The 20253-nt window shown below is 40.3% G+C and overlaps 1 protein-coding gene across 1 annotated transcript in view; it reads left to right on the top strand.

The window, feature by feature from the left end:
- The window catches only part of LOC136885635 (T-cell immunomodulatory protein), a 328519-nt gene that overhangs the window by 144486 nt on the left and 163780 nt on the right, over positions 1–20253 (top strand). Inside the window, exon 5 of the mRNA XM_068230710.1 lies at positions 1617–1831. Within this exon, the coding sequence (XP_068086811.1) occupies positions 1617–1831 (215 nt within the window). The remainder of the gene's footprint in view (positions 1–1616; positions 1832–20253) is intronic.

Here is a 20253-nt window from a genome sequence, read left to right as displayed (position 1 = left end):
TTTAGGATTTCATACTAGGGAGTAAACAAAGTCAAATTTGTCAGGTCACCGGTGACCCGAACCGATAATAACTAAAGGCAGCATCGGGTCATCGGTGGGCCAATATGATGTAACATTAAGTCATCGAAATTCACTGTCGCAGGGAACGTGTTAAGTGTGGCCAGCATCCAGTATTCGGGAGATAGTGGGTTCGAATCCCAATGTCGGCAGCCCTGAAGATGGTTTTCCCGTGGTTTACCATTTTCACACTAGGCAAATGCTGGGGCTGTACCTTAATTAAGGCCATGGTCACTTCTTTCCAACTCCTAACCCACTCCTGACCTATTGTCACCATAAGACCTCTCTGTGTCAGTGCGACGTAAAGCAACTTGTAAAAAAAAAAATTAAAAAAAAATAAAAATAAATTGCTGATACTATTAATGGAATGCATATCGTCCCCTTCGCCCCACGGCCCAATACAGGGCCAAGGATGAAGTGAAATTATATTTTACAGCATATTTTTACAGCCGGATGCCCTTCCTAATGCTAACCTCAGTTGAGAAGGTAATGAATATGAAATGAATGACGGTGAGTTAAATTGGGTAAGGAAGTCAAAGGAATTGGCTGTGGCTTATGAATAGGAACTGTCCCAGCATTTGCTTGGGAGTGCAAAATGGAAACCACAAAAAAAATATATATATATATATATATATATATTCTCACGACAGCTGTCGGTGGGGTTCGAACCCACCCGCTTGCTGAATGCAGAGATGAGCTCCATAGCCGTAGCATGTTAACACGCACGGCTAGTCTGCTCAGTGATATTATTATTATTGAAGTGTAATATAAAATTGTTGATCCAAGAACTGGTATTATCAAAATCATTTACATTTGGGAAAAAAAAAGAATTTATCTGAGGAACGGGTGACAATTACGCCTGAGGTTCATCATTACTACTTTGTCTCGCACTTTCTTGTAGTTTACTATCGTTCCCTATATACTCTCCATCTTCATTATCAAATATAGCTCTCAAGAATCACTATTTATGAGGAAACATTCAATTTTTCCATCAACAAGAGATGAATAACATCAGATCGCTTGCAAAACACGCGAAATGGAGTGGTATATCTGCTGTACGGAACTTCATTGAGCATTTCCACGGAATCTCAAAGCATGACATTATATCCCATTCATTTGTGAGATTGGTGAAGTACGCACTGCACCAAAACATATATATATATATACATACGGATTTGGCAGTGAATGGGTTAAATACTTGAATGCTATATAGTGGACTGCGTAATATAGAAGTGAGAACTACTGTACAGAATATGTGGACCTGGAACAGACTGGCTTCAGTTAGACAGCACTCTATGGTCAGCATTGCCAATCCGTGCTCAGAGGTAAGCGATTCTTGACCATCTGTTGCTTTGCCTTAACCATATCTGACAACAGCACAGTTTTCCTCACCCGCCTAATTCAGTGGCCACAGGTTTAGACCCAGCAATTGTCACTATATTGTATGGACTGGGCATATTGCCATATCATGGCGATTTTTATTTTTATTTCTTCCTTTCATTTCAGATATACGTGATCATTCATAAAAATTTGAATTATATTGTGATCAATGTTGACAGGTGCTTGTTAGCTTGTTTGACCAATGTCGGATGTGTCAAGGTTCTTGCTCCACACCAGCGAGGATGGCCAATTGTGATAGATATTAGTGCACATTGGATCAAGTACTGTAAAGAGCATTGGCCTCCTGTTAATGAAAATTTATTGAATATGCAGAATGATCATCAACAGTTGTTTCATCATGTAAAAACCAGGGCATACCAACTAAACACTACAGGTAAGCGTAATGAATATTCATAAATATTCTACATAACATTGGAAGTGAACAGAAGTCTGTGTAAAAGGTTTTAATTTTATCATTTGTGATGTTCATGATTTTTTGTATTTATAGGACTGTAAATCTGCAACTCTTTTTACAATTTTCTTTACATTGCACCAACACAGATAGGTCTTATGGCAACAGTTGGATAAGAAAGGGAAGGAAACAACTGTGGCCTTAATTAAGGTACAGCCTCATCATTTGCCTGGTGTGAAAATGGGGAACCACAGAAAACCATCTTCTGGGCTGCCAACAGTGGGGTTCGAACCCACTATCTCCCAAATGGAAGCTTATAGCTACATGGCCACTTGCTCAGTTCTGTAACTTCACTCTTCCATTTGATCATATATGACATCATGTTATTACAATAATTGTCATCTTCGTTGACTTTGGCTCACGTCCGAGTATACATCTTCCTCCAGCAATCTTCTTCATACTTGATTTAGTTTATGGATATGCTTCCAGTGATAAAACTGAGGTAATTGAAGGAATAGGTGACCATAAGGCTGTAATAATGGATGTAGGACTGGTACCAAAACGGCTTAATAAGAGGTTCACACAAGACAAGAAATTGTACAGAAAAACTAAAGTTGATGAATTTGGGTCTTACTGTACCTTAAATCACAATTCAGTTGTTGGATAAGTGAAGGGAGTAATGTGGATACACTTTGGGCTAATTTCAAAGGGGAATCATTTGGGAAGGAGAGAAGAGATTTGTACCTGTTAAGAAGGGTAAAATGACCTCAGATCCTGTTTATTATACAAGGGAAATAAGAAAATTAAAAAGAAAATGTAGAATAGTGAACAGGAAAATCAAAGAACGTAGGGAGAGTGGAGAAAGTAGAAAACAGCTAATGAGGGAACTGAATAGAGTGAAAAAGGAAGCAAAAGAGAATTATATGAACGGCATACTTCAAGAGCATAATGACCACAAAAGGAAATGATCTAGGGAATAATATAACATCAAAAATAAGATTGTATGCCGATGATATAATTGTTTATAGAGAAATAAATACCATTGAGGACTGTTCAGAATTACAAAGGGACCTTGAGAGTATCCAACAATGGGTTGAAGAGAATAATATGAAGGTTAATGGAGGCAAATCAACTGTTACAACATTTACAAACAGGAGTTTTAAAACTGAATTTGAATATACTTTGGATGGGGTAGTTATCCCAAAAGATGGCAAGTGCAAATACTTAGGTGTAAGATTTGAAAGTAATTTGCACTGGAAGGGTCATGTGGATGACGTTGTTGGGAAAGCATACAGATCATTACATGTCATAATGAGGCTACTTAAAGGATGCAACAAAGAATTAAAAGAGAAAAGTTACCTAAGTATGGTTTGTCCATTATTGGAATATGCAAACAGTGTTTGGGATCCTCACCAAGAATACCTAATAAAAGAAATAGATAGTGTGCAGAGGAAAGCAGCAAGGTTTGTAACAGGGGATTTCAGGAGAAAGAGTAGTGTATCAGAAATGTTAAAGGAACTAGGGTGGGAAACTTTAAGTAAGAGAAGGGAGAAAACTAGACTTACAGGATTATATAGAGCCTATAGGGAGAAGCAGCATGGGGAGATATCCATAAGAGGCTTCAGTTGCAAAATAATTATATCGGCAGGACTGACCACAAATATAAAATTAGAAGGAATTTTAGCAGAAGTGATTGGGGTAAATTTTCATTCATTGGGAAGGGTGTGAAGGAGTGGAACAGTTTACCAGGGGTAATGTTTGATCCTTTTCCAAAATCTGTATAGATATTCAAGAAGGGAATAAACAGCAACAGAGAAAATAAATGAAATGTTAGAGGGCATTCGACCAGTGCAGGTTAATGTAAATAAAAAATGTGGTGAATAAATTAATTCCATCCCCTGGTCTAAGGAGTTTGGACAGCCAAAGTAGGGGACTGCCTGGAGGGGTGAAGTACAGTGGGGACTTCGAGGGCCCTGGGACCGCTACGGTAGCTGTGAAGGCCCTTCAGGAACTCTGAAAAGTGGTGGCAAAAGGGGCTCTGGTTAAGACGCAGCAGGTCGTTATGCTACTTAGGTTCCAAAATGGGTAAAATATAAATATGTAAATAAATTCAATGTTAATTTTAATCTTATACCAGTTGTATAGTATTATTAGAAGTAATTTCACATACTGTACTGTATATGAGTTGACTATGTTTGTAAGATATTATAAGTAGAATTTTGTAAACAATATAAATTTATTAAGGATGATGTGTGTGTTTAATAGAAAAAATTATTAGCGTAAATTGTATAATGTTGTATTCTAGGAAAATTTTCTTCGTCTCCTGTTAATTTAAAATTTAGTGCTTGACCATAATGTATTTTAGTGTACCATTTGCCATCAAGGTAGACACCTCATTTGCAAATAAAGAGATTTTGATTTGATTTTGACTAAACAGGCCAGTTTTAGTATTAAACCAGCATCCACATAGGTTGCACTGAATGATAATGGAGACCTTGGTTGACTTTGACACAGCTTTCAGATGTGTTATTTAGCCTTTATGTGTCTGCAATATTCCTCTTCAAATGTACTAAAGACTGTAGAGATAGTCTGGCACCAAAGTGAATGATTTTTCAGCAAATGCATCCCAGGATTGTTAACTTCATGATATGTTTAAGCTGGTCTTTGTAGCATTTTACAAGGGTTCTTTTAGGCCGCATGAGTTCACCATTAAGGATTTGGTTAGGAAACGTGGTATTATCCGTATGGTGTACATGCCTTATTCATCTAAGCTGATGACCAAGCTGATAACTATGCTATCAATGTGTGCCCATTGGATAGTTAAAATTTTTGCTGGTGGAAACACTCAAGTTATTGAATGTCATGATGATGAAGGGTCCGAGTTTCACAGTCATAAAGTAGCGATGAGATTACAACAGTTTGGTACATCATTAGTTAGATATGCAGTGTTAGGTCTCTGTTCATGAAGACACAGTATGTCAAAAGTCCAAATTTTGTATGGGCAGCACCAATTCTCTTCTCCACATCCTGTTTGCAGGTACAGCTCTTGATAACATATTTCCAAGGTATGAAAAATGGTCTTTCTCTGCCAGTGTTGTATCCAGGATTGAGATGTTAACATCTGCGAGAGTTTTGCCAGGTGAAGGTTGAGCAAGTACACTAGGGTTCCCAGGTTGTATGTTTTCCTGTAATCTTAAGTCTTTTTTACTGTTAATTTAGCCTTACACTTTGTATTTCCCCATACAGCACTTTCTTCCTTTTTAAATATGTGATGTTGGCTGATAGTAGAACCTAAAACAATTCTTCCCCTTAATATACAGTGTGTGCACAAAGTCCTTGTACCGCTATATTAAATTAAATTAAATTCAACTCAAACTGACATGATATAAAAGTACATATACTCATTATTTATTTATTTCTACTTACACCTTAGAAATCTAAAACATCCGTATGTGTCTCTCCATGGTTTCTGCACAGCTGAATACGCTGATGCTCATATTAAGCAACATCCTTGGGGTCACTGTCTGGAAAGCTTTGTTCACTGCATTTTTCAGAACATCAATTCCAACATACCGCTACTTCCTCACCTGTTCCTTGATGTAACGCCAGAGTGTGTTATCGGGTGTTGTTAGATCAGGACTCCTTGGTGGCCATGGAAGAGGAGCTGGATCATTGTCCAATCCTCGACCGATGTAGCGATTCCCAAAGACTCCATTCAGACATTGTTGAACAGCCACTGCGAAGTGAGCCGGTGCCCCATTGTGTTGAAACCAAACAACGTCTAAGATCCCCGCATTTACCAGGCAAGTTGGCCATGCAGTTAGGGGAGTGCAGATGTGAGCTTGCATCCGGGAGATAGTGGGTTCAAGCCCCACTGTCGGCAGCCCTGAATATGGTTTTCCGTGGTTTCCTATTTTCACACCAGGCAAATGTTGGGGCTGTACCTTAATTAATTAAGGTCACAGCTGCTTCCTTTTCACTCCTAGTCTTTCCTGTCTCATCGTCGCCATAAGTCCTATCTGTGTCGGTGCGACGGCGACGTAAAACCAATTGTAGAAAAAAAACATATCGATTCCCGCATTTTGCAGCTGTGGGATGAGCCAGTCATTAATCTTCTGGAAGTAACTGTTCTGATTAACAGAACGATCAAAAAATATGGGCCAGACAGATGCTTTTATGTTATTCCGGCCCAGATCATGGTGTGAGGTGGGTTTTGCTCAATTTCTTGAAAACCTGTGGATTTTCTTTTCTCGAAAAGTGAGCATTGTGACTATGGGAGCTGCAGTAAATCACACATTCGTCAGTGAACATGACTTCTGCCTTCTGAGCCATTGTTTGGAATTGTTGCAGCATCCGACGACAAGCATCGACATGTCTCTACAAATCATCATCTGATAATTCATTGACTCTCAGTAGATACCAACACCTCATTTTCAAATCCACCTTGGTGTGTTTCCTCATGGTTGATTCTGGTATCCCCAACTCTGGCGCACGTTTTTTGTATAGATTTGACTGGAGATTGTTTGATAGATTTTTCTATGTCAGTACAAAGTTCAAGTCTGTTGGATGGTCTTCCACTTCTCAGCGCATTATGAACACTGCCCTTGGTAAAGGCTTTTTTTCCCCCATGCTAACAAGGTCTTTCTCTGTGCTGCCTTCACAGACCACAGAACAAAATCGTCCCTCACATTTTAAATTGATTTGCCACTAATTTTACGCTCATGAATTCACACAGCGGACAGCAAACCTTCCTCAGTCGTATAATCACTTGTATCAGCCATTCTTTCAATATCTTGGCACCAGCTGCTGTCAACATTCAAACTCAATAACAATGGGTATCTGACAATAGAAATAAATAAATAAATAAATAAATAAATAAATAAATAAATAAATAAATAAATAAATAAATAAATAAATAAATAAATAAATAATAATAATAATAATAATAATAATAATAATAATAATAATAATAATAATAATAATAATAATAATAATAATAATATATTTATTGCAGCCAAATAGCCATACAGAAAGATAGAAAAATAATACATTTACATACACTGTAGTCGCGCGCTTGCACCTTGGATTGCATATTCTTTAATTGTTTATGTTCTTTTGATGCAGAGTTCTTTTTTTTTTTTTCTAGTTGCTTAACGTCGCACCGACACAGATAGGTCTTATGGCGATGATGGGGCAGGAAAGGGCTAGGAGTGGGAAGGAAGCGGCCGTGGCCTTAATTAAGGTACAGCCCCAGCATTTGCCTGGTGTGAAAATGGGAAACCACGGAAAACCATTTTCAGGGCTGCCAACAGTGGGATTCGAACCTACTATCTCCCGAATACTGGATACTGGCCGCACTTTAAGCGGCTGCAGCTTTCGAGCTCGGTGATGCAGAGTTCTACGTGGTAACGTTCACACATGTATCCACATATTTTGCACTTACATGTCTCGGTCGGTTCATGGTATGAGGTGTTGGTACAAATTAGATGGTGGAAACCATGTACTGCCAGTCTTGTGAATACGTGCCTCATCTCGAAGTTGGATGTTGTCCATGTCCGGTCTATCATGGCCTCAGTTCCAAAGAATTCTGAAGGAATGTCTTCTCTTTTTTTGCTGAGTGTTGCTAGGAGATTTTCTGATGCTCTGGTGTTGGGTAGAGTCAGGTGTGTTCTGAAGTCTTCAATGAGGAAGGATTCTCGCGCTAGGAGGTAGACGAGTCTCTATCTTGTAGTCTTGGATACACCGATCGCTCTTTTTATGTATATAGCTTTTACTCTTTCTAGAGAGGATAGGTTGTTTTCTGTGAGGTACGGCCATATGATTTCTATCCCATCTGTTATTATAGGCATGATTTTTGATCTAAATAGTGCCATCACCATCTCTAGGCTGAGTGATCTGATGTAGTTGATTTTGTGCATCGCCCGTACCGCCTGTATTGCTTTCTCTGTTACATGTTTTGTAAAGCATTTGGCACTTGTTTGCAGAGTAATGCTAAGGTACTTGAAGTCGTTTACTATGGCTACTTTCTGCCTCTTTATGAAGATTTCTCCCAGTGCTGGGATCTTTCCTCCTTGCCTAAATACCATCATTTTTGTTTTTGATGTATTAATTTCAAATTTATGTTTGTAGCACCATTCCTCCATATCTTTTATCACTTTCTGTAGTTTCGTGATGTCTCTTGATCCGATCACTATATCATCGTCGTAGGCGTACGATACTACGTCTTCCTTATAGGTTATTCTCATTATTTCTTCTGCTGCCAGGATGAAAAGTAACGGGCTAATTGGGTCACCCTGTAATACCCCGTTCGTTTGAAGTATCGGTTCTGAGAGAGATATATTGTCAGAGATTCTTATTTTGTTCCATTGTAGTATCGTTTTTATGGTTTTAGTCCACACATTGTTTCTGTTGAGGGCTTCTTCCAGCTTCTGGGTCACAAGTTCTCGATTTATGAGGTTGAATGCTTTGGTAAAGTCTATAAACACTACGTAAAACTTTTCTCTTTTTTCAAGGACTTCCCATGTGTTATTGAGTAGTAATTGTATGGCGTTAATAGCTGATCTTCCTTTCCTGAATCCGAATTGAAGGCAAAGAAAGACCCATATCTCGCTCTACGTCCCAGGAAGCAAACACAGACACACTATATAAACATGGAAGAATGGATGACACACTTTAGCAATATACTCAACAAGGAAGGAATAACAAACAGTGGAACAGTTTACCAGGGGTGGTGTTTGATCGTTTTCCGCTTCCGCTTGCGGTCCTGTAGCAGAGGAGGATGGAAATGACCCCACGATTAATCTGGAGTGTTCCATCTCGCGATGTTCCTGGATCCATCCAGCATCCAGACGATTCTAGAAGAGCCAGCGCAGGTATATAAGAGAGGAACAACCTGTCTGCAGTTAGTGAGAGTTAGACTGAGTTAGAAATTGGTGTGGTTCAGTCGTGTGCGACTGCCAGTGTAGTGAAGTATGTGAACTGCCGTGATTATGGACTAGTGTGCTACAGTGCGGACTGTCGGCGAAGGAGAGAACGTGTAGCCGTGTGACGCGGGATCTTGTGTGTGAGTGTAAAACTGTATAGTGTGAGAACAAGTGAGAAACGAAGGGAGAGAGAGCGCGCGAACTGCATAAGTCTGTGTTATGAGCAAAAGTTGTGTGTAGTCTTGTGTAGTTTAGTGCGTAGCTAATAAACCTTAGTATTGAAGCTACCAGTCTAGTGTTAATTGATCATACTACCCCGCCAACTCATTACAATATGGATTCGAGGAATAATCACTGCAATGAAACTTACGAACATGAGTACTATATCAAATAAACTATATCAACAACACTATCGATTGTAGGCGATCCAGTGATCTTTGAAAGTACCAACCTAAACATAAACTACTCTAAAATCTAGATCCAAATGGTAATAATAACAAAGATAATTAAAATAATGTGTATTTTTGTTATATGTACAAAGTGCGTACAAAGTCTGTATACCTCTATTGATAAAAGGGCAAATAAAAGGAGAAATAACCCCTATCTGGTTAGCAAATCACAGACCAATAAGAAAGCATATCCCCATGAAAAAAAAAATTCATGGAGGGCCCTGGGACCGCTACGGTAGCTGTGAAGGCCCTTCTGGTGCACCGAAACCACCTTCCTGAGGTGCTCTTCGACGGTTTTCACAAAACGCTCCACCATACTATCTGACTGAGGGTGGAGAGGCGTCGTATGTGTCTTCCGCACTCCTAAGCATTGCAGAACCTCTTGCATCAACCTGGTCTCAAAGTTTCTGCCTTGGTCGCTATGAAGTTCCCTCGGGACACCGAATCGACAGAAGAAGTTCTTGACCAAGACATCGGCCACTGTCGATGCCTCTTGGTTCAGGATGGCATAGACCTCCGGCCACTTTGTGAAGTAATCCATAGCCAGGAGTAGGTAATGGTTCCCGGCGTCAGTTTCGGGGAATGGTCCAGCGACATCAATGGCGATCCTCTCGAATGGTGCTCCAACCTTGTACTGCATCATTTGGCCCCTACTCCTGGTACGTAGACCCTGGCTCGGCATGCAGGTGTCGCACAGCTGGCACATCCTCTCAACATCATTCCTCAAGTGCACCCAGTAGTAACGCTGTCGGGCACGACCTAGTGTCTTATTCACTCCCAATTGGCTGGCAGTAGCGCCTGCATGCAACTCAGTCAGCACCTCTTTTCTCATTCTCCTGGGGATTATCAGCTGTGCAATGTGCTTCTTTCCGTCGGTTGATTCCCACGTGCGGGTAAGTACCCCATCTCTAACCATGAGAGACGACCACTGAGCCCAGTACGCGTTATAGGTTGGACTGCGTTCGGCAATGTCCTCTGCCCTGACTCTACTTCTCGTAAGATCAGCCCGATGTCATCGTCCTTCAGCTGCTCCCTCCTGAGGGCATCTCAATCCCATCCTTCAGCGGTGGTGGCCCTCACGGCCCAGACGTCCACGATGCCTGCCTGTCTCTCCACTTTCTGGCAGTGTGTACAGTTCGCAGGGCATGGTCTTCTCAATAGAGCGTCGGCGTTGCAGTGCTTCTTTCCTTGTCGGTGCTTGGTGGTGAAGTTGTACTCCTGAAGGCGTTGCACCCAGCAAGCTGTCTGACCTTCCAGGTTTCTGAAGCTTAGGAGCCAGGTCAATGCGGAGTGGTCGGTGCGCAGGCGGAAAGGCTGCCCATACAGATACTTGTGGAAGTGCTCCAAGGTCTTCACGATGGCCAGCAATTCCCGACGCGTCACGAAGTAATTTCTCTCAGCTTTTGACAACGTCTTGCTGAAATAGGCGATCACCTTCTCCTGGCCGTCTTGCACTTGTGACAGTACCCCACCAATTCCCACGTCGCTGGCATCGGTATTGACGATGAACTTCTCCCCAGGCTTGGGATATCCGAGGATGGGTGCAGTACACAGCGACTCCTTCAGCTTCTGGAATGCAGCCTCCGCCTCGCTTGACCATTGGAAAGACCTCCTCTCCTTGGTGAGCCGTGTAAGAGGCTTTGGGATGTCTGCGTAGCCAGTTATAAATCTGCGGTAATACGTGCAAAGGCCGAGAAAACTCCTTAGTTCTCGCTTGTCCTTCGGCACCGGCCAGTCCCTGACAGCTTCTAACTTCTCCGGATCCATGGCTACTCTCTCCGATGACACGATGTGGCCCAGGTAGCGGACCTCCTTCTGGAACAGCTGGCATTTTCTGGGATTTAACTTTAGGTGAGCCCCATGTAGCCTCTCGAACACTTTCCGCAGGTTCTCCACGTGCTCTTTGAACGTCCAGGTACACGAGGCAAGCATCGTGAGTTAGCCCTCTCAGCACGGCCTCCATCAACCGCTAGAAAGTTGCCGGCACGTTGTAGAGGCCGAAGGGCATCACGATGAACTGGTAGAGCCCTTGGCCGGTTGAGAACGCTGTCTTCTCCTTGTCTTCCGGATGGAGCACTACTTGCCAGTATCCAGACTTCAGGTCCAAAGTCGAAAACCACTGGGCTCCAGATAATGTGTTCAGGTGTCATCTATCCACGGCAACGGGAAACAGTCCTTCTTCGTGACGTCGTTCAACTTCTGGTAATCGACACAGAAACGGAGTTCACTGTTCTTTTTCTTCACCAGGACGACTGGCGATGACCACGGGCTGTTCAACTCCTCAATGACGCCCCGCTGTTTCATGTCATCTACCATCTGGTCGATTTTCACCTTCGCCAGGGGTACTCTACGAGGTGGCTGTCGGATTGGAGCTGCGTCGCCGGTGTTAATGTGATGGTACACTCTGTCCGTCTTTCCGGTAGCAGTGAAAATGTCCTGAAACTCATGGATTAGTTCCTTAAACTCCCTGAGCTGTTTAAAGATAAAAATTTCATTGTTCCGTATTGAAATTATTGATGTTAAAAATTAAATAACTGGAAAGGAGGTTCAACCTATTCAATACTCAAAGGAAAGAAACGTAGCAATCACATTTCTATTTAAATGGGACCGGTTTCGACCTTAGTCTAGGTCATCATCAGCCATAAAAACATATAAAATGTTTATGAATGTTGGAGGTCAGTTCCACACTCTGTTAGGCACAAAGACACGACACCACATTCTGTCCTGCATAAAGTCACAACACTACTAATCAACATACGAAGATCAAAAAGGCTTGAATTCGCAGACGAACAGATCTGTAGTAGAAAGCCGCCAGCTCCCGGTGACCAGCGCGGCACACTCAAGGTCACGCGCTGCGGCCAAACACCAAAGTAGAGTGGAGAACGTTTCGAAGGTCCAGAACCTGTCACGGCTGCGGGAAGCCAGTTACGTATATAAAAATATACGACGCCAATTAGTACAACTGAATGAGCACCCGTACTCCAGAAAAGTTCTTGGTAAACAGTTGACTTGAAAAAACAATTGTAGAGAGAAGAAAAAAATGTAGTAAAAAGCGCAATATTGGAAAACAAATGAAAACTTATATGCACAGTGCGCTATTTTTTAAGAAGAAAAAAATTTTTAGGTTATGATTGAAGTAGTCGAAGTTGGCGCAAGACAAAAATTTGAAAGAGGAGAATAAATTAAACGAGGAAGAGTGATAGTGAAATAAGAGAAAGAATAAAAGAAATTGAAGTAAGATGGTAATGAGGAAAGATAAGATAGGGAAATGAAGGAGGGGTAGTTTAAGGTGGGTTAGGAGGGTGGGTTATTGGAGGTAGAAAATGTGGGTGGGAACTATGTAAGACATGGAAAATAGAATTGGGGTTTTGGAATTTGGAATTTTTGAGAAGAAGAATTAGGAAGTCAAAAAGGATATTGGGTTTTTCAGAAATGTCGTTTAAATTGAAATTAGGATTGAAGTACTGGTCAAGGTGGATAAAGCAATTTTCAGTAATGTTTAAGAGGGGGCCTTTGTTAATGATTTTAAGTATGTTTATGTCATTGTCAATATTGGTGAAACTATGTTTGGAGTCTTGTATGTTGTATTTAATGGCGTTAACATGTTCAGAGTACCTGATATTGAAGTTGCGACCAGTTTGTCCGACGTAGGAGGAACTGCAGTTGTTGCATTTAAATCTGTATACACCAGATTTAGAAAAAGCATTAGACTTATTTAGAGATTTAGAGTTGTGTAAGATATCAAGACTTCTATTGTTAGTTCTAAAAGAAATTTTCATATTATGTTTTTTAAAGATATTAGTTATTTTATAAGCATCCTGAGTAAAAGTGAAGGTGGAAAAAGCAGTTGGTTTTATTGCGTCTTTAGATAAAGTGGTTTTTGGACGGTGTTTGAATTTGTTGATGATGCGGTTAATGAAGGAGTTGTTAAAGCCATTAAATTTAGCAATGTTGCGGATGGTGTTTAATTCATTATTTAAATCTTTTTTGGACATAGGGGTGTTGAAGGCACGAAAAATTAAGCTGTTATAAGTAGCACGTTTATGAGCTTGGGGGTGCGAAGAATCTTGTCTTATTGTAGTTGCTGTTTGGGTTGGTTTTCTGAAAATTTTGTAAGATAAAGAAGAAGGATGTCTAGTAATAGTTAGGTCTAGAAAATTAAGAGTTTGGTTGTGTTCTGATTCGACGGTGAATTTAATGTTAGAGTCTAAGTTGTTGAGATGAAGAAGTGTAGAGGCTGCGTTGGTTGATTCCTCATTTAATATTACCAATGTGTCATCGACATATCTCGCCCAAAAGAGGATGTTGGAGAAATTATTATTATTATTATTAATACTTGTGTTTTCTAAGAAGTCAAGGTAAATTTCAGCAAGAATGCCAGAAGCAGGTGAGCCCATAGCCAAGCCATCTTGTTGATAAATGGTGTTGTCAAAGGTAAAATAATTATTGTTGAGAACTAATTTTAAAATAGACATGAAGTCTTGAATTTCAAGTTTACTTAGGTTACTGAATTTGTTTAGGTTGTTGTTTATAATGGGGAATAATTTTGGAATTGGAATACTAGGGTACATGTTGACAATGTCAAAAGAATGGAGAGAAAAATTTGGTTGCATTTCAAAATTTTTTAATTTGTTGATTAGATCAGAAGTGTTTTTGATAGATTTGTTGGATAAAAATCGATAATTTTTTAGTAAAAATGTTTGGATGAATTTAGAAGTGTTGTATAGGGGACTGGGTCTGTAATTGATAATTGGACGGATAGGAATGTTAGTTTTGTGAATTTTAGGGAGGGCTTTGGCAGTGGGTAGTCCAGGGTTCATGTTTATTAGTTTAGTTTTTTCTTGATCTGTGAGGAGAAAGGAAACGTTTTTTAAAGTATGTTTGAGTAGGCGTTGGATTTTTGTGGTTGGGTCTTTTTTTATTATAGAAAAAGAAGGGTCACTGAAAAAGTTTTTGGTTTTATCTAAGTAGTCAGTTTTATCCATTATGACAGTAGTGTTGCCTTTATCAGATTTGGTGATAATGAGATTATTGTCATTGATTTTCTTTTTAAGATCTGAAATGGTTTTATTATCTTTAATTAAATTATTATTATTATTATTATTATTATTATTATTATTATTATTATTATTATTATTATTATTATTATTATTATTATTATTATTATTATTATTATTATTATTATTAATAAGAGAAGTGTTTTTGTTATTGTTAATGAAGATTTTTTCAAGTTTCCTTTTTACTTCATATCTGATTTCATCTTGTTCATCTGTTGGCATTTTGTTAATGGCTATTTCAGATTCAATAATTAAATTGGTGGCTACATTGAAAGTGTTGAGATTGGGCCAATTGTGTTTGAAGCCCTTCGAAAGGATTGAGTTTTCATCATCACTCAGAGTTGTTTTAGATAGATTTACGATGGGAGGATGGAATTGTTCAATAGTTTTGGAGGGTGTGTTACGATTCTTAAACTGGAATTTATGTGAAGAAGAGTTGTTCTTAAGAATTTTGAGTTTTTTCTCTAGGGTTTGTTGTTTGATTGACAGTACATGAAATAATTTATCGTCTACTTGAGTTAGGAAGAGGTTCCATTGTGCACTCGGGAGAAGATTAGCAATTTCTAGATGTGTTTCGTATAATCTGTTGTTTAAAAATGATTTTTCTTGTATAAGAAACGAATTTCGTTTTTTAACCAAATTTTGTTGGTTATTTTTTGGATTTTTAACATGTGAGGAGAAGAAATGTTTTTTCTGGTACAACTTTGAAGAAATTTGGGGGTAAGATTGTAGGATATGCATTGTTTCAGGAAGTCGATGTCTTTTCCTAATTTAGCGATCTTGATCTTAAGGCCCATGTAAGAGAAGGCTTTTTGTTTAGCTTGGTTAGCTTGTGCATTTAAAGATAAAAATTTCATTGTTCCGTATTGAAATTATTGATGTTAAAAATTAAATAACTGGAAAGGAGGTTCAACCTATTCAATACTCAAAGGAAAGAAACGTAGCAATCACATTTCTATTTAAATGGGACCGGTTTCGACCTTAGTCTAGGTCATCATCAGCCATAAAAACATATAAAATGTTTATGAATGTTGGAGGTCAGTTCCACACTCTGTTAGGCACAAAGACACGACACCACATTCTGTCCTGCATAAAGTCACAACACTACTAATCAACATACGAAGATCAAAAAGGCTTGAATTCGCAGACGAACAGCCCATCCGGAGCCTTGTGGGCTAGCTGCTCCACATCTTGCGCGAATTCTTGCAGCGTCTCATTAGCATGCTGGGTCCTCTTCCTTAGCTGGACTCGGTAGGCGGCTGCCAGCTGGTGGTCACTGTATCGGCTGTCGAACGCTCTAACGATCTCGTCGTAAGTGGCACCCGGCTAAAGGCTGTGTAGTACTTCCGCTGCTGGTCCTTGCAATCCGGCGATTAGGTACACGGCCCTTTCCTCTGATGTCCAACCGTTGTGCCCGCACATGGTCTCGAATTGGGCCCAGAAGGTCCACCAAGATGTTGTCCCGTCGAAGCGTTGGAGCCGCTGTCGCTGCAGGTGGCCCTAGCATGAGTCTCCATGGCTGTTACTCTCGTACGCAGGGCACTTACTTCTTCTTTCAGGTCTCGAACCCCTGACTTCACAACCTGCGGTATTTCTTTGATCTGTTTTCCAACCAGTTCCTGTACGTCCTGCATAATGTCACTCTTTAATTTTCTTTTGAGAGAGCGCATTTCGTGTTCTAATTTACCTTGTCCACACTTAAGTTCATTTAATTCCAGTTTCAGTTTGCTCTTGATTTCGTCCTGTTTGGATGAGAGTTCGGTGAACTTACTGAGGAGAGCCTGAAACTGTTCGCTATCCATTGTACGATTCACTAGAAATTCCTAGTTACGGAATTACTGATACCAGTCGATCCCGATTCTGACACCAGTTGTAATGAGTTGGTGGGGTAAATAAATGAATAAATGAGTACAGAACCTGGTAGCAACCTATTTCTAAGATTTATTAACTTAGCACTACAATTACAGATTTACACACACACACACACACGCACGCACGCACACACGCGCGAAAGCCGAGATTACAACTTTCACACGTACACGGTCACACACTTATACTGTTCGTGGGCTCTCTCTCTTAGTTTCTCTTATGTTCCATCTACAATGACACACACACACGCACGCACGCACACACACACACACAGCCACTTGGTCACACTCGTTAGCGCTGTCATGGTCCACAGCCTACACATCAGTCTCGCAGGTCGGGGTAGTATCCGCTGTTCACTCAATCCGTCGAACCCCGTTCGCAGTCTTCACACGTCGTCACCCAGTGTACCCTTCTTCGCCGCTCCAGAACACCCAAGGTTCTTCTCCAGCAGCCAGCCTCAAGGGACACACACACACGACATCAGGGAAACAGGAACAAGTCCTCGGCTCCAACAGGCAGATAATTCATCAGGCTGCACTCTCCCAGGCCATTACTGACTGCGCTCCAGCGAACTCAATCTCGCTCTCACTCTTACTCCAGGAACCTCGCGAGACGGAAGACTCCAGATTAATCGTCGAGTAGTTTCCGTCGTCCCATGCGGCGCGACCATGGACAGAAGAGAGAAGGGCCCGCTCAGCACTTAAATGTTGCTTGCGGTTGGCGCGCTCGAGCCTAAGGGGGGTGGGGCGGTGGGTGACGAGCTCGGCGCGTAGCGACTTAGCATGGCGGACGCTATAACCATTACAATATATTCCTTAGTTTCTTCATTTACTTTTGTTCGAGAATTGTAATGAGTTCACCAGAAAAGAAGAAATGCTACTAGCAGTAGCAGTACAGTCAAGTGTACTTAAAGAAATGGGAGGATACTTCCATATAGGTTAGACCTGGTTCAATGGATATACATGCTCTTTGTACATTGTGCAGGAAGGAATTCAGCATTTTTCATGGTGGACAGTTTTAATCTCAAGCAACATGCTCAGTACAAAGGAGAAGGCAAGTACTCAAACCACAAAAGTGTCTTAATATTTTGTGAACACTAATAAACCTGAAGCCAGTGTTGTCACAATTTGTGCGTAATGACTTATGCATCACACAACCTCAGTTATGCAAGTTTGGATTGCGGCAATAAATTGACATCATGTATATTTGCAGATTCAGAAATGGCTGTAAATCTTTCTTGTGGCAAGATGAAGGCAGAAATGTTGGTAAAAGACATATTTACACCTAAAAGTGTCAGTGATTTGTGCATCATCTGAAAGTACAGTAAGGTTTTCTCAGTAGCAACAGAGGCAACAAAAAGATGTTTCTAATTGTATAAGATACTTTGAACTGTTTGTAGGCATACAGAGTAAAACTGTTGACATTTATTGAACAGTCTGATGAATCTTCAAATCCAATAGCAAAGTTAATTGTTAATAGTCTTGACTGTCATGCACTAAACATTAATAATATAGTGCTGGCAATGCTAAAGTGAATTTTGGCAAGATATAGAATCCAAACTTGCAGAAAGCCAGCTGTTCAATCTACACGGTTCATAATGCAATGAAGCATGCCATTGAAGAGCTGGAAATGGATGTAGAGAATGTTGTTTTGAAGATCTATAATCATTTCGACTGCTGGAAGAAGAGGACTGTTGGACTAGACAAGAGAATGATTGAATGGGTGACTAAATTTCTAGAAAATACATCTCAGCAGTTGAAGCTTTGTCTAATCCTTACCCTTGTTTTTATAAATGATATAAGTAATGAACTGGTATCACAAATTAAGCAGTTTTCAGATGATTTTATACTGTATAGAGTAATGAATAAGATACCGGATTGTGAGCGACTGCAAAAAGACCTCAACATAGTTGTAAGATGGACAGCTGGTATGATGGTAAATGGGGTGAAAAGCCAGGTTGCAAGTTTCACCAAGAGGAAAAATCCTTTTAGTTTTAATTATTGTGTTGATCGGGTAAAGGTACCTCATGTGGATCGCTGTAAGTACCTAAATGTTAATATAATGGCAGATCTTCGTTGGGGTAATCACATTCATGAGGTTGTAAATAAAGTTGTAGGTTATTTCATGTGATATGGTAGAAAAAAGAAGTATCAGAAGATTGGAGGAAGGGTATGTTAATCCCAGTATTCAAGAAGGGCGAAAAGAAAGAATGTAGGAACTATAATTGAATCCCCCTCATTTGACATGTAGTGAAGATCTTTGAGAGGATCTTAAAGGGAAGACTGAGGATGATAGTAAAAAGAAATGGAGGAAGAACAATCTGGATTTAGAAGAGATAGATCAACTTTTGATCTAATTTTTGCATAGAGGAACATGATGGAGGAAAGATTGGAGTTCAGGAATGCTTTAGTAATAACATTTATAAGATATTAAGAAGGCATATGACAGTGTATCACAGCAACTGGTCTAGGATGTGTAACTACTGCAAGCTATCGAAAATATGAAATGAATAAACGGTGAGTGAAATAAGTATAAATACCAAGACTGGGCGCCATCTGTAAAACAATTACAGGAATTTATAACTATGTAGAGCAATGAGCAACTCCTTCTCCCAAGGCGACGGTCATCAGGCTGACGAAGCTCCAGACTTACTTTATAACCTTACCTGTTTACCCCTGAAATTAGATGTGGGTAGCATGCCAGGTTCATCCTCACTCCACTGATAAAAAGATTTACTGCAAGTTTCATACCATGACTTTACTCCCAAAATACAAATATATAATAAATACCACAATAATCATCACTTGATGAGACCCACTCCTGATTGCCGTTCACAAAGGCAACTTACAAACAACTACGACCAAGATAAATCATTACTTGACGAGACCTACTTGTTTGTCGTTTACAAAGGCAAATATACACTACTACCAACAACAAAATCATTACTTGACGAGACGTACTTGTTTGTCGTTTACAAAGGCAAATATACACACTACTACCAACAACAAAATCATTACTTGACGAGACCTACTCGTTTGTCGTTTACAAAGGCAAATATACACACTACTACCACCAACAAAATCATTACTTTCACTAGATATACATTTCTTAACATACCTCCAGGTAGGAGTCCCACTACACTCACTACTGTTACAGAACAAAAATCGTATTCTGGTAAAGAAAAGCACGACGACTTTCTCTACGTACGGATACAACCTTCTTTACGAAGAGCATCCCTAACCTTATTTACACACTTCATCGACGTCTTGAGTCCTTCCCGACTGCCGCACAGGTTAGTGTGATGCCTCACGTTTCTCCAACTGAAACTGCGTACGGTACTCAGCTGACGATTTCCTTTACCAAGAATTAGCTCTGTGCACAACCACACATCCATTACCGAATGTAGATTAGGTACGCATCACCACATCCACTGTACATTATCTCGTAGAAGAATTTTAGTCTAATTATTATACAGAATTGGAATTACAAATAAACACTTAGTAGAGTCTTTTACATAACGGCCACCAGAAACTCGTAGCATCGGCGATATTTAGCGTGCTCACTCCGTAGGTAATATATACTTAAGAACAATAGAGCATCGCCTAGGAATCTGCGCAAAGTAGCTCCCGCTCGCTGGTCCGAGTGAGAAACGCACAGAATCAAGAACACAAACACAACCAGAAACAGAATCAGCGTCAGAATGACTTGCCGCACACGCGTACATATATAGGCTTGCTGCACGTGGTTATCGTGTCCTGAAAAGTTTACTAGTAACAACGCTCTCACAGGCACTTCTTCACGCGTCACTCAGTCAACCCAACCTCGCTTAAAACAAAGCCCTCGTATTGGCTATCATGCGTCTGATATGACATCAAACGTCCACTCACGTACATTCACATTGATCCACTCCAACCTTCAGCCTATACTACCTGGCCGTACCCCGTGTTTCCAAGCCACTTTGTTGCAACACATTCAACTGACTTCAACCGTCCTTCCCGATATAGTCGCTGTTTTCCCGGTTGCACAATCCTTACGGCTAGGCCATATTTACAGACTCTTACCCAAACGGAAATTTATACAAAATATAATGATGCACATATGCAATA

This window comes from Anabrus simplex, chromosome 1 (genome assembly GCF_040414725.1).
Source record: "Anabrus simplex isolate iqAnaSimp1 chromosome 1, ASM4041472v1, whole genome shotgun sequence".
NCBI classification, from domain to species: Eukaryota; Metazoa; Arthropoda; class Insecta; order Orthoptera; family Tettigoniidae; genus Anabrus; species Anabrus simplex.
Note: the sequence above shows the minus strand (reverse complement) of the source record. Positions and strands in the feature narration are given on the sequence as shown.